The 14646-nt window shown below is 42.4% G+C and overlaps 1 protein-coding gene and 1 long non-coding RNA gene across 3 annotated transcripts in view; one reads left to right on the top strand and one right to left on the bottom strand.

Annotated features, from left to right (window-relative positions):
- Nucleotides 1–14646, top strand: part of KIAA0319L (KIAA0319 like) — a 61044-nt gene that overhangs the window by 18119 nt on the left and 28279 nt on the right. For both annotated transcript variants that reach the window (XM_081871652.1, XM_081871653.1), the window contains exons 4-7: nt 5151–5424; nt 10049–10150; nt 12108–12205; nt 12732–12819. In XM_081871652.1, the coding sequence (XP_081727778.1) occupies nt 5151–5424; nt 10049–10150; nt 12108–12205; nt 12732–12819 (562 nt within the window). The remainder of the gene's footprint in view (nt 1–5150; nt 5425–10048; nt 10151–12107; nt 12206–12731; nt 12820–14646) is intronic.
- LOC309347290 overlaps nt 1–14646 on the bottom strand; it is a 62849-nt gene that overhangs the window by 5026 nt on the left and 43177 nt on the right. The window lies entirely within an intron of this gene.

A 14646-nucleotide genomic window follows, 5' to 3' on the forward strand; every position in this document is an offset into this window, starting at 1 on the left:
TAGACACAACTGCTGAAAGTCTAACCTCCCACACACTGGATTTTCTGGTGGAGAGTATTCCAGCTTGGGCACCATTAGGTAAAGCTGCTTGGATCACTTTTTCCTAGAGATCACCCCTCTGCCTGCACTGACCTTTCCTGTTCTGGAGCACAAAAGGCTACAAGTGCTGAATTAGCCTTGCATAGCCCAGGCTTTCCAGACACCTTGGCCACAGAGCTGCCAAACATCTCCCAGTCTTCCCCCTTCATAATTAGAAATAAAATGGTTGCTTATAACTTCATGGCAAGTGCAACAAACAGAATGGTTGAACTCAGCATATGTGTGGGGTGTGTACCAAGTGTACTTTTTTACTCGCATCCAGGTAAGGGTGCAACAGAGAGTCTACCACAGCAGACAACTCAGTGACATAACTCTTATCAGTGGGGTCTATCTCATTTTTAGAAATCCCTTGCTCAACTTAGTATGTTTTCAGTAGATTGTGGTTCTTAAAAGCTGTTATTCTCATGTACCTGGTTGCAGATTTTGCAGTCCCAGGTTACATTGCAGCTGTGATATGAGAGCTGCCAACCTGGTGGAACAGGATGTGGCTCAGAGCCAAAGGACATGACTAGGAAACCTGGAGCTATCCTAGTTAGCATGCAAAACAACCGCATGGTTTAACTTTGCCTTGCTGACTCAGCTGTCCCTCAGCCCTTGACTTCTTAACAGTCACTTAGGAACTGCTGTTTGGCTCCTCTGTCTCAGCAATACATCAATAATGATGCTTCCCTAAAACCGTAACCATCTGGCCTCTCACAAGAAACTGTCACTCTGGAAGTGATCCAGTGTGGTAGAGACTGCACTGCAATCCCTCTGCTAAGATTGATTCTTGCTTGCCCTAAGTGATAAATAGTAATGTGTCCCTAATTTCCCTGCTGATTTCAACAACAGGGTGTTGAGCTCTGAGCTATCAGATTCTCTTCTAATGCTCCAGCTGAGCAGAGAATGTAAAATTAAGGCTGTAAAAATAAATTCTCTGAAATCTGATGTTTTGCTGCAATTCCAGGCCACTTCCCTAGGGTTACCACTAAAGACCCATTTGTGATTTCTCTCATGGAGAACTTACATTTTTTGATTTCCAAGTTATGGAAAGCAGGTTTTGCAATAACTGAAGGTCCCCACAGGACAAAAATCTTCATAAGAAAAAGAGAATATAATTTGCACAACAGCCATCTTAAAATCACAGCCACAAGTAGTCCTATAACCCACGTCCTCCTACAAGATCTAAGTGTAGTTATGTACATTTAAAGATTGATGCACACTGTCTATTTTGCTTCTTTATAGTAATTTAAAAGGGGGACTTGCCAGGCAGTGTTGCTGTGTATCTCCACCCTCTCAGGCATACTCCTGTTCAGGGCTCCAGTCAACCAGAAGCAGGAGCCTTGCAGTGCTTTTCAGGGTTGCGGGGAGATATTCAGGAGTGGGAAAGGGATAGGATACACACACTGCTGCCCAGCAACCCTCCTGCATTGCTATAGAGCTCCCAGTCCCAACCTGGCATTCTCCCTTGGAAGTGGCATTTTTAAAGAATATTTTGCTTCTTATAGCAGTATTGTAGCTTGATTGATAAATAGTGGATTTAAGACATATTCTCATAGGATCAAATAATGTTCTGAGGGAAATGAAGTGAGAAAATGTTAACTAGAATTTGGCATACCCCGGCTGTTGTCTAAGGCAAGCAAGGGGAAAATACCACATCTTATTCTTAGTACTACATTGCATTAAACATAAACTGTATCAGTGTACCTCCACATAATGAGACTGGGGCTGTGGAAGAAAGGGAAGTCATGCTGTGTGTGAGATGCAATAATGATAGGGCAGGAATTATTAATTACTGGGGATGTCTAACGATGTCAGAGAATTCCAAAGAAAGCGGAAAAAAGGAGCAGGAATTATCAGCATTCACTTTTTTGCCCCGTGTCTGGAACAGAAATCAATCCAGTGAATATAATTGGTATTCACTGTTGTTTTCAGTCGGCAGTGGATACATAACTGATTATGCTTCTGCCACCCAGTTTGCATTGTGTTCCCTTTGCATTTAAATGAATGGGATGGAATGGAATAATATAATGGCAACCTAAATTATGTAATTATTTAAATATTTTACATAAGTTATGTCATTTCACCTCAGTGAAAGACAAATAATGAAATTTTTGGCGGAAGACAAACTGCAGCAGAATAAAAACAGTACTGTATGCAACAAATACAGGGCAGAACAGAAACTCATAATGATGTTGCACGCACTTGTCTGTGGACCTGTCTGTGACATTCATGTATCTATTATCCAAACTGTTGTAACAAACACACTTGGTGAGGGAGAAGGAATTTCATTTTGCCAATACCAACACACTGCATTTCCCCTACCACAGAAGCACTATGTTGGGGGAAGATAGTCTCACATTTACTGCTCATATTAAAAATGTTTGAAAGCCCCTCAGGAAGACAAATTGGCATATGCTCATGAGAGTGAGTGAGAGTCTGTCACGTGCCAAGTTGCAGTCTGGCTCCATTGCCAAATTAGTGCCTTTGTCTTCAAGCGCAATGCTGTGCATTTGAGTCAGACAACAGTGATTGACTAGTCAAGAGAAGTATTCAAGTACAGCACTGTTGATTAATGGTCTGCTGCTGCATCACTGTGGTATCCTTGCAGAAGCAAGCGCTTTTTTCAAATGAATCTCTTCCAAGGTTAGTGTTTCTTGCCTTCCACTTTGACTGTGGTGTAGCTGGTGTCTTTATCCTTGGCCAGTGTTTGCTTGCCTTGGTTACTGATCATATTTGCTGCATTTGCAAATTTAGGTCCTGTGACTTCTGCAGAGTGATCAGAGTTCAATATTGTTCTAGATATATTAGAACGTGACCCCCTGCCCCTAAAAACATAGGGATTGACACAGAAGGCTGTTCATCAGCAGAATATGTGGAGGAACCAAGAGGGAAGAAACCAGATTTTGCCAGTAACAAACCTTTGGATTTTGAGAACTGTTTCATAACGGTTACTTATGAAAAGGTTGCACATATTAAAAATGTATGTGCCTGTGTCTATTTCTAGACTATTGATGGGCAAACTGCGCTCCCTGTCTTGAATTGGCTCAGTGCAAGCTTTCTTGGTGATTGTCCTGAAACAGATGTCTGTTTTAAGAGAGTTCCAGATAGTTAGCACATGTGCAGTGATGGTGCTGTGCAATGTGCACACAGTTGTATATGACATCCTGAGAAATGTAGTTTGATCTCTCTTGCTGTGCACCCCAGCCCATTGAACATCAGCTATTGTGGAAAGGCCTCTCAATCTCCCACTAAAAAAAAACAACACCATGCAGGAGAAGAGAGGGATTGGGGTCTGGATGGGGAGGCAACCACCACATAAAATCTTTGAAAGAAATAATTGAGATAATTGATTTACACAATTAGAGAAGTTGCTTGCCAACATGAGCCTGCTTGTTGATTTGATGATTTGATCACATAGTTCACAACAGTAAATGAGAGTTCATTGCATATGAGGCTGCAGTGTTGAAAGAACTTCTTTTCATATGCCTTCAAAGCAACTGTCTTTGTAGTTTTGCAACAATCAACAAGAGTTTCATTGAGAGTCATGAGTTAACATTGAATAAAGTTAGTGTACATTGTGGTTTGGGGCACTTGGTCTCCGGGATGTACACCTTCAGAATCTCATTTAACATTCCATTCCAGAGAATAACTTCTTGAGGAAACAAGGCTTGATCCAAAATGATATGAACATTACCAGCCTATCAAATTCATATACTAAACCAGATAACTAGTGCTGTCACCAACATTTCATAATCCAGATTGACTCAGTCCAATAGTCTCCAGTGGTCTCTCTCTCCATCTATGAATTGAATGTGTGTTTTGACCATCCCTTTAAATTCAGCTGGTACCACATCTTGAACAGAACAGCACTGCAACCCAAAATTATTTCATAACTGGGGCCCTGAGCCCAGAGTTCAAATCCAGAGCTTTATGTGCTGATACTCACCTTCCCAAATTACATAACGTACATGATAACAGAAGTCATGAATTTCTTGCTCTTAGCTTGACCTTTTAAGTATTGCCATTTGACTGTGCCACAAGAAAGAGTGCTGTTATATTTTTGTTTGTTATGAAAATGAAGTCCAGGTTGTTGATATTTCTGTGTGCTGTGATTTAAACGTTCATCTTATGCTATACAAAGATCAGCTGAGGAAAATATGTAGCATATACAGATAAGCCCAGTTAAAGCTGAAATGTCTGGTTCTGGCTGCCTCAGGCTACCCACCGGAATGAGGAGGGCCTGGGGAAGGAATTTTCTTATGAAAGAAAGGAAATTGTTTTCGTCTGTCCCCTTGTCTTGTTTACACTGGTCTGATTAGTCTCTCACGGCACTCAAAAGTGGGAGAATTTTATAAGTGAGCAAAATGGGCTTGTCACCCAAGTTCTTGACCATAAAGCCAGAAATTCTGTTTGCACAATGTGCTCCTTTTGAACAGCATCTGAAATCCAGTTCTCTCATGTTGCAGAGGCTGTTACATCTGCATAATCCTATCGGGTTTTTTGCCATTCATGCCTATTATTATTATTTGCACCCTTCACCAGCAAGTCCCAAGGCAGGTTACAACAATTTAAAACACACCTCTCAGGCACACAAAGACCAGGATAAATCATTAGCTGAAAACTGTATAGTGAAGGTGTGACATGCACCCCTGTAGGGAAGGAATTTTACAATTTAGAGCAGGGGTCAGCAACCTTTTTCTGCCGTGCGCTGGTCCACCGTCCCTCAGACCATGTGGTGGGCTGGACTATATTTTTGGGGGGGAAATGAAACATGCAATTTGTGCATGTATGTGCACCCCCAGCTGTTTCTAGCCAAACATGTTTTTCTCACGTGATATGACACATACATTGATAATGAATATTACTACTACTACTACATCATTTTCCCTACTCTTCCTCTGAATGGGGCCTTGAATGGGGTGAAATTTCTGACAGAGTTGGGGGGTGAAATTTCTGACAGAGTTGGGGAAATTTTCATGACTGGTGATGATAAGAGTTAGGTTATAAATGCCATTTTGGATGTTGTGGTCAGTAAATGCTTTCTCACGTTCCTTTCTTGCTTTCACTAGGCCCCTGCTGGAGCGTCCACTTCAGAACCCTCTCTGGCAGCTACATTCCCCAGTCCTGTTGCAAACGCTGAGAAAGTCGAGCCATCCAACAACACTTCTACCCAGCCTTTGTCTTTGGAGGATGCCATTCCAACTTCTAGCAGTCTTCATGGGAAGGGTATGGGGGAAACGCAGCTGGTTACTTCTGTTCCAACTGGCGCCCCCAGCAATGATAGTAATCCTGTAGTCCCAACAAACCCTGCTGTGCAACCCAGCACTGCTGCCCCAACGCCAGGTAAGAGCAACTGTCAGCTGAGGAGATGTTGTAAGCCTGCCTTTAGATGCTACTGGCATAGTTCCACAATCTCAGCTCTTAATCTGACTGTTCATTTGCCAAACGTTTTGACAGATGTTTTCTTCTAGTGCTTGTTTAAAACATCACATCTTGCTATCTTAGTTTGGAAGAGGGGGAAAAAACCTTTTGATGATCTTGTACAAGATCTAGGAACGTATCATTCTGGTTTTGCACTTTCCCACAGCTACTCTTTTGTGTTGTGCATCGCTTGATTAAGTGAAATAAACGTTTTATGGTGCTTAGTGAGAAATAATTACAAAAAACTATGTACAGCTGCCTTTTCTGGGACCCACCTCTAACTTCAACCTTCAGTTTGAGATCTGCTTTTAATTTTTACATTTTACATCTCTGTTTTCTACATTCCCATTCCTACTTTGTCATTCTCCTTTTCTGGCAGCCTGGCTGGGACTTTCATACCAACAGCTGATGGCTAAGCCCCCAGAAGCATCAATTTCAGATTTCTCCCTTCCGCACACCTGTGCTGTGCCTGGTTCTCCTCTTTTGCACCCAGTTTCTGTCAATCAGCCGCAAACAAAACAAAGCTCATTTTTTTTAAAAAAAGGAAAGAAAATGCTGGCTGCTCAACTGTGCTCATCATTATAATAATTAGCATTTATATAACACATTTCAAGTATTCAAAGAACTTCACACTCATTTATCTCATGAACCTTTGTAACAGTCCTGTAAAGGAGGCCAGTCCTCTTCTCCTCAGGTGGAGTGTGTGTGACTGTGTGGCTTGCTTAAAGTCACCTAGTGGGTTTGTGGTTGAGATGAGGTTCTTTTGCAACTCTCAGTCTTGGCCACCATGCTATACCTCTTCTCCAAGTGTATTTCGAGGGAAGGGCTCATGCTTTGTATAGAGAAGGCTCCAGGTTCCATCCCTTGTATCTCCAGGTAGGGCTGGGGAAAAGCTCTTGTCTAAATGCTAGAGAGCCACTGTCATGCAGTATAGACCAGTGGTGGGGAACTGGTGGCCCTCCAGATGTTGTTGCACACCTGTTATTGGTCATGCTGGCAGGGCTGATGGGAGCTGCAGTCCAACGTCTGAAAGGCCACAGAATCCCTAGCACTAGTTTGGGCAATACTGAGTTTGAGGGACTAGTGTTCTAACTCTCTATATGGTCTATGGTCATATATGTTTTTCTCCCCTTTTAAATAGATACTTCTGAAGGTGTTCTACTGTTCCATATCCACCACCCCCCCTTATTCTGAAGCTAAAGTGTCAATTCATTTTTGTTGTATGTTTGTTGCAAGGGGGCAATGAAGGGCAGGTCTGTTTGAGAAGAACTGGAGTGCTTTTAAAATTGAAACAAAGCATAAAGATCAATTTCAGTGATACTACCCCATATGCAAAGGTACAACAAGTACCAGAGAGTTAAATTTTATGGGATCTGCATACTTACTTGCATCTTAAAATGCTTCTCAGTTTCCAGCTCAGAATAGTGCAAATTCTTGCTATGTTTGCAAAAGGCTAAGCTTACAGTTGAATAAATAGAGGCTCTTGTCCCTCTCAGTTTGAGAAAAGCAGCTAGATTGTCTCCTGAAACATATCTGATTCAGCTCTTCTCATCTCTACTGCACCTGGCTGACATCTCCCTTCAGTACAGAGCACAAAGTGCATGTTGAATTTTCCAGAAAGATAGCAAAGAGTTTAATTTCTGTATGATTCTGTTGCTTTGTATTCACTTTCAGTTTAAAATCTCAAATGGCATCTAATTTTAAAGGTTGGGATGTTATAGTTTAATAATTTGCAGCTTGTTATTTCTAAAGCTATGCAACTAAGGGCTTGTGGTGCACTTTAATTTTGAGACGTGGGATGATTTCTGCAAGCAATTTCTGTGCCCGGGGTTATTACGCACAGCTTGCTTCTCATCAAAAACATGCATTTCCGTATTCCAGGCTCCAGAATATTGAAAACTACTGCTGTAGTTAATTGAGAAGCATATGACTCATTCACACAATGGCCCCTTTTGGATGTAACAGGTTTAAAACCGTTAGTTAGCATGGCATGCACAACAAGCAGCAGCAGCAACCCTTAAACTTAGTGTGGGTGAGGGAAGATTGGAAGCTTTCGCTTCTGGTTTAAAACAAACCAGAGCTGCTCATTGTATCCAAATGGGTTGGGGTGGAGGACTCTAGTTTGTTCAAACATGTCAGGATCAAGTCATACTTTAAACAAACCAGTTTAGACATAATCAGTGCTTTTTTTCTGGGGGGACGCAGGGGGATGCATACCCCTAAACATTTTGTGAATCTAAGTTTGGCTTCATTGAGGGGCAGTATTTCAATATGAGTAGGAAAATGAGAGTACCCCTAACCTCTTTTTTTTAAAAGAAAAAAACACTGGACATAATGAGAATCTCTGGTTAGTTCAGAATGAAAGGTGGATGCTTTTGATCTCCTCCTTACAGTCGTGCCTTGCTGCATCTTTTTAAAATGAATACATACTTCTCAACGTGTTCTACTCTCTCATGCTTTCCCCTTCTTTTTGAAGTGACAATGTCATATCCTTTTTGTACAACAAAATGGCTATTGCAAGGAGGAAATGAAGGGCTGGCCTGCATGCAAAGTTCAACCATGAGTTACCATCACATCCAAACTGAGCCAATACTTCTTCCACAAGCATCTGGGTATATGAATGGAAAATGGAACATGTGAAATGGCCTTGTCTTTTAATTTTTTATTTTTTTTAAAATATTTTTATTGGATTTTCAAAATTTTTTTTTAAACAAACACAAACATATATCATAAACACAAAACACAAAACAGAATATCTGTAGTTTCATACCCTTACAATCATTACCCTCTTTCAGTGACTTCCCCCCACCCCCCCCAGCCACCTTCCCATTTCATTAAATATCTCAGCAAGTTATTTGTTCAAATCTCTTAAATATTATTCATATCTTTTCTTATAATTTATCCTTTATCCATTTTTACTTTAAATCCCATTATACATATTAAGTTGTTTCTCTAAGGTCGGCCTAATTTCTCTCCCACAAATTCCTTACTCTTTATATTAAATCAAAAAACAATAATATTTCTATTCTAAACCCCAGACTTTTACCACTCTGCACTCCCCTCCCCCTCTGTCCCGGTATTTGCCCCTTCCCACATTAATATCCCAAAGAAAAAAAAGACAGATTTAACCCGGATTTCTCACATCAGAGGCCCTTAGGCCCCCGTTAATCACTCTCCAGCAATTTTGTTTATAGTCCTTTTTATTGATCTTCTCTTCTCGAAGGAATTCTGTCACCAGTTCCTCATATTTTTCAAACAAAAACAGTCTTTGTCCAGGATCAACAGATCTCCCATGTTGCAGCTTAAAGAAGAAGTCTCCATCATACTTATTCGTTCTTTCGTAGCTTAATGTTTCAGTTGTTCCAGGGACTTCCATCTTTCTCTCTCTTTGCAGATTTATGATCCATTGGTTGTCTTTTTCACTTCTTTTCCTCCCAAAAGTTACAGATATTTGATTGCTCTCTTCCTCCTGAACTCCTTCTTCTTTTTCTTCTTTTTCCCCCAGTTCTGAAGTTATCTCTTTTTCTGCAGCTGCAGATTCTTTTTCCATCCGGTTAGCTCCACCAACAGATTTGTTTAGTTTAAGATTGAAGGTCATCAGTTGATCTCTCATGGCTAAGCTCTGCTCTTGCAGAGCTCCCACCAGGGAAAACATTTTTTTTATCTCTGCCAGTAGTTTTCCTTCCGCAGCCATTGCAATGTCTTTAGTTCCCTCCAGGGGGATTTCCATCATAGTTCTTTTCCAACAGTTCGTTACTTTGTTATTCAGAGTTAGTTTGTTTCCAGTCAATTTAATGTAACACTTTTAGTCCCAACAATATAGTTATAACACAGTTTTAACTCAATTTCCAAGCTGACGTCCGTTTGACAGCTCTTTTGACAGCTGTCAAACACCTTGTTTTTTCTCTCGGGTTCCCAAGCAGGGCACTGCCCGGGTTCGGGGGGGGGTCCGCCAAAAGCAAAACCTCTGGGATTCCCCTCTCTTCACTCCAGCACAAGTAACTTTTTCAACCAATTTATGAAAGTGTTCTTTCTCCTTTCAACACCAGAGTCTTTCCGACTTAGTGCTCCTCTCCTTGCTTTAAGTCTTTTGGTGGGGGGGGGAGTGTGGACTTCCTTTTTAACACATCCCCCGCTCGTACTCAAATTCAATGATAAAACTTTTAGTGCCAAAATTTCCTTCTACTCACGAGTTGTTTTTTCAGTCCAAATTTCAGGAAGAAAGATAGCGCTCTCCGGTCATGGCTCGCGGCTTCGCTCCGCCAAGGCAGCGATCGACTCTCAGCTCCACGCCACTCTCCGGTCCCCTCCGTAGCCTTTAAAAAGGCTCTTCGCGGGTCGGGGAGGGCGCTTAAGGTGCCCGCCGAGTCTCCATGTCCGCAGGCTTCAGCGCCTGCGGTTTCTAAGGGTCCCCGTGTCGCCGGCACGGCAAGACCCGTCCTTAGCGGAGCCGATTCCCTCCAGAGCTCGGAGGGAATCCGCCATTACCCGTTCGCGCTATCCCGGAAGTCTTGTCTTTTAATTTTTAATTCTCTCTCTCTTATAGTTATTAAGAAACTGGCAGTTTCTGCTGGAGACAGTGTTGAAGTGACACTGCCAAAGAATGAAGTGGAGCTGAATGCATACGTCTTGCCTCCACCACCTAAAGGTAAATCCCAGGGGGCTATGGCACATAGTATGTGGTAGCAAACCTGAGTTTGCTACCTTGTTAGTTTTGCTGGAAGAGATGCATGCTCCTTTAATGTCAGCTCAAAATAGGCGATGAAGCTGGAAACGCTCAGTCAAACCTGCTTGGTAATCAACAGGTAAGACCTGTCCACATGATCATGGCAGGAAGAAGTTCATCTGGGCTAACTCCAAGATACACTGGCCAGTTCTGAGCCAGTTGTGTGTACACAGCCTCCACACACTGAATTCCGCTTTGAACAGCTTTTGATATACCCTGAGAGTGCAAATATTTACAAGAGTCCAGGGGAGGCTCTTTCCTGAGCAGAGATGGTTGCTTAGATGGGCATAGAACTGACTCAACTGTACATATTTTGGGTGCCAACTGTTACCATTTTGTGAGAGGGTTTAAAGCACATGCCAAATTAAGTTTTCACAATTAAGGTGGAATAAGTACTCTGTTGCTCTAACATAACAAATCCACTTTAAAAAAAAGTTTAGCAGTTAAGTAAGTGCAAAATGGGATGCGGGTGGCGCTGTGGGTTAAACCACAGAGCCTAGGACTTGCCAATCAGAAGGTTGGTGGTTCGAATCCCCGAGACAGGGTGAGCTCCCGTTGCTCGGTCCCTGCTCCTGCTAACCTAGCAGTTCAAAAGCACGTCAAAGTACAAGTAGATAAATAGGTACCGCTCCGGCGGGAAGGTAAACGGCGTTTCTTTGCACTGCTCTGGTTCTACAGAAGTGGCTTAGTCATGCTGGCCACATGACCCGGAAGCTGTATGCCAGCTCCCTCGGCCAATATAGCGAGATGAGCGCCGCAACCCCAGAGTCGGTCACGACTGGACCTAATGGTCAGGGGTCCCTTTACTTTTACCTTTAAGTGCAAAATACACTGAAAAGTGTGGGATGAATAAATTATTAATGGGAAGATGTGTAAACTCCCCAAAAGCAAATCAGAATGAATACAGGATGAATGGTCATTTTCATATAACTATCCTGTAAACAAATCAGAGTACATGCTCAACAGTCATAGTCTAACTACCATGTTATCTTTGTAGAAGCAAATCAGGAGTAATGTTACATAAACAGGTCATCTGGAAGGGCTCTATAAATACTGTTATATATATTTGGTGTTAATTTCATTTTATTTATAAATAAATTTCCTTGCAAATAGAAATATAGATGGTCAGTTGGAATAAGCAACAATTTCCAGCCCGCTAAATAAGCATGTTATGCTGGTGGAAGTGTGCAGTGGTGAAGCTGCATGCTCCGCTACCGGGGGTGGAGAGCAGTCGGGGGCGTGGTGCTCATCCTGGGGGCATGGCACGCAGCCTGCGGGGGCATGGTGCTCGACGTGCGCAGGGGGTGCAGTGCATGTCGGGGGGGGCGCCGCAATGGCACCCTACCAGAATAGTGGTGCCGGGGACGGTCCGCCCCTCCGTTCCTCTGCCAGTGGAAGTGTGCGTTTTATTTTGCAGTATTCGATACATGGCTTACACTGCAAGGTTTTTTTGGATGGGATGTTTTATGTGTATAGTCTCCCTTCTTTAATTCTGGTGCAGTTAATTAGATTTCATATAGCAAGATATTCTTATATTTTACTTTCCCACTCTGCAGTGATGGGAATGGACATTCTTTCCCAAGATTTAGTATGACATATTCTGGCCATAATCAGTAGGAAAAGATTTCATTTTTTTGTTTTCAAATCTCAGCTTATATGAGTATTCCTTTCTATTGCATCAGTTTCACTCCCAATATGTGCTGGACCACCACATGTGGATATAACACAATTTAGTATTCTGAAGTGACATTAGTTTGAATCTTCAATATAAGGCTTAAGCTTCTGAGCTGCTTTGATCTTCTCATTCAGTTTCTTTTGATAGTGGGCTCCTCTAACCTCTGGTTTGTTTGTTTGTTTGTTTGTTTGTTTGTTTGTTTAGGGACTAGCTACTCCTATGACTGGAGGCTGATCACACACCCCACCGACTATAGTGGAGAGATGGAAGGACAGCACTCACAGATTCTCAAATTATCCAAGGTGAATCTCTTGCTTTTTGGCAACTCTTAAATCTAAAATCTCAGTTGTAGGCTTTTGCACTGTCGTGCTGCAAGGTTAGGGGAAGCAAATGTTACAGTGTGTAACATATATATGTACTGAAGCTGCTTTATGCTGTCAGACCATTGGCCCATCTAACTACATATTGTCTGACTCTGAGTGGTTCTCTGGGGTGTCAGGTACAATGAAACTGTTAGAGGCTTTGAATTCACATCCTCTCCTTGCTTTTGTCGCGTTGCTGAGTCCACAGTAGATGAAAAAAATAAAATATCCCCATTTCCACCTGAGCACAAGGCCCAGGTAATGCAGGATGTTAGGATCCAAATAGAGAAGGGGTTTATTCTCTTCTGAGCAGATGGCATCAATGGCTCATGTCTCTCATAATTCAGTATATGTCAGTTGCTTTTTGTGAGGTACTAACATCATTGTGGTGGTCTAATTTAGGGGTGGGAACAGGTAGACACAGCCTTGCCCATGTCTAATGTGCCGTGTTCATTTTCTTTGCTAGCTCACAGTTGGCCTGTATGAATTCAATGTGATAGTAGATGGTGATAATGCTCATGGAGAAGGAATGGTGAATGTGACAGTTAAACCAGGTATGCTTAGCAGGTACATTTACAGCTTGTAGGCTATATATTTCCTTTTTTAAAAAGAATCTCCACAAAAGCTTGAGATGCAAGACAGCTGGGGTGTGTGTGTTTTAATGAAAATGACTGCAAGTTCTCCAGGGAGAAATTTTGGCTTAATTTGCAGTGGGAGGGAGGTGTCGGGTGAAACAGAATGTGAAAAACCATTCACTAACTTTTGCCTTCTTCTTTGTCTTGTTTTATGGTGGGTGGCAGTATCAGGAGTGCTCTTCTTAGTGGCTGCCATTTTCTTTCCTGTTTGGCATAGCTTTGTGATTAATTCACACTTCCCAAAACAAATTGTGAGCCAAAATGGGGCCAATTGTGAGCCAGAATTTGCTCCAAATTTGGTTGATACTACCAAGGCTGGACATGGCTAATACTTTTTGGAAGATCATAGGACACAAGCATTGTTCATTTACCCTTATGTACCCATTTGGTCCTGTCCCCTCCCCCCACTGTACTGTTATCTCTGGCTATACAGGTTTTTCTTCTATTTCAGTGCACATAAGACTGCAAAACCAGGGAACTGAGAGAGCAGAATGTTTGTGCACAGGAGTCCACAAATGTTTGACTCGGTGGAGGCTAGTCCATTAGGGCAAGTGTGGCACTGTCCCACCAACCTCTGCCTGGTTCAGTCCACGGCCACCATGTCTGCTTCTTATTTACAACCAGTCCTAGTGGCAGCAGTGGAAGCCAGCTTCCTTCTCCTTAGTCTCAATGTTTATTTTCATTTCATTTACTTATTGTGTTTATTTGTTTCTTTTTCAAAAAATGAAACAAAGCACTCAAAGCGAAGCAAAAGGGTAAAACATCCTAAAATACACAAGTTACACACACACACACACACACATCCAACTTCACCCCACTGAAAGATAAGCAGAAAGTTAATATCTAAGGGCCAGGGTGAATAAAAATGCTTTCACCTGGTGCCTATAATAGCTAGAGGTGGTGCCATGAGTGGGTGGTTGTTCCTACCCGTTAAAGGATGTTGAATGGCTTATATTCCAAATTCACATCTTCCTATCCTTCACCTAGGAAACATTGGGTACAACAGGTGTGTGGGTGTGTATTGTCAGCAAATCTAGAAACTTGGTGTTTGTCACTTGGCCATTTTCCCATTAATGCCAGGGTTGCCTCTCTGCCTGCCAGTTTGCAATTTCTACCAGACAATGTAGTCACTGCTCACCACTGCCTCTGCTATCAGTACCTGATATGTTAGAGGAGCTGCTTGAATTGACTCAAAAGCCAGGCTTTTTTCTATGGTAACCAAATTCACTATAACAGCAATAGTGTTGACCTGGAGTTTTTGGATTAGTAGGGGAGGGCACCTAGATTTCTCCCCCTCTATCCCAAGTAATGGTTTGTGTTGCAAACACTGCAGGGTGGGTAACCTGTTCCTTTCCAGTTATTGTTAGACTACAATCCCCATCACTCCAGACCATTGGCCATCCTGGCTGGGACTGCTAGGAGCTGGAGTTGAACGATGTCAGGAGAAATGCAGGTTAGCCTCCCCTGCTGTGTGTGCTGTCTTAGAGGAAGTTTGACTGAATTCAGTCTGGGTGCTTTCCCCTCCCAACAGATGAACAGTGCTATGATAGCACAGCCCAAGCCAGATGCTGCAAACATAGCAGGAGGCCTTGATTGTTAAGAACCATTGATCTAGCACACTGGTCTTCAATTGGTGGGTCGGGACCCATTAGTGGGTTGTGGCCTGATCCAAGGTGGGTCACAACAGGAGCACTACCACCATGCAAATGAAAGATTAAAAATGGGTCTCCCAATGCATGTTTGAGT

Source organism: Podarcis erhardii (assembly GCF_964252035.2).
Source record: "Podarcis erhardii genome assembly, chromosome: 7".
NCBI classification, from domain to species: domain Eukaryota; kingdom Metazoa; phylum Chordata; class Lepidosauria; order Squamata; family Lacertidae; genus Podarcis; species Podarcis erhardii.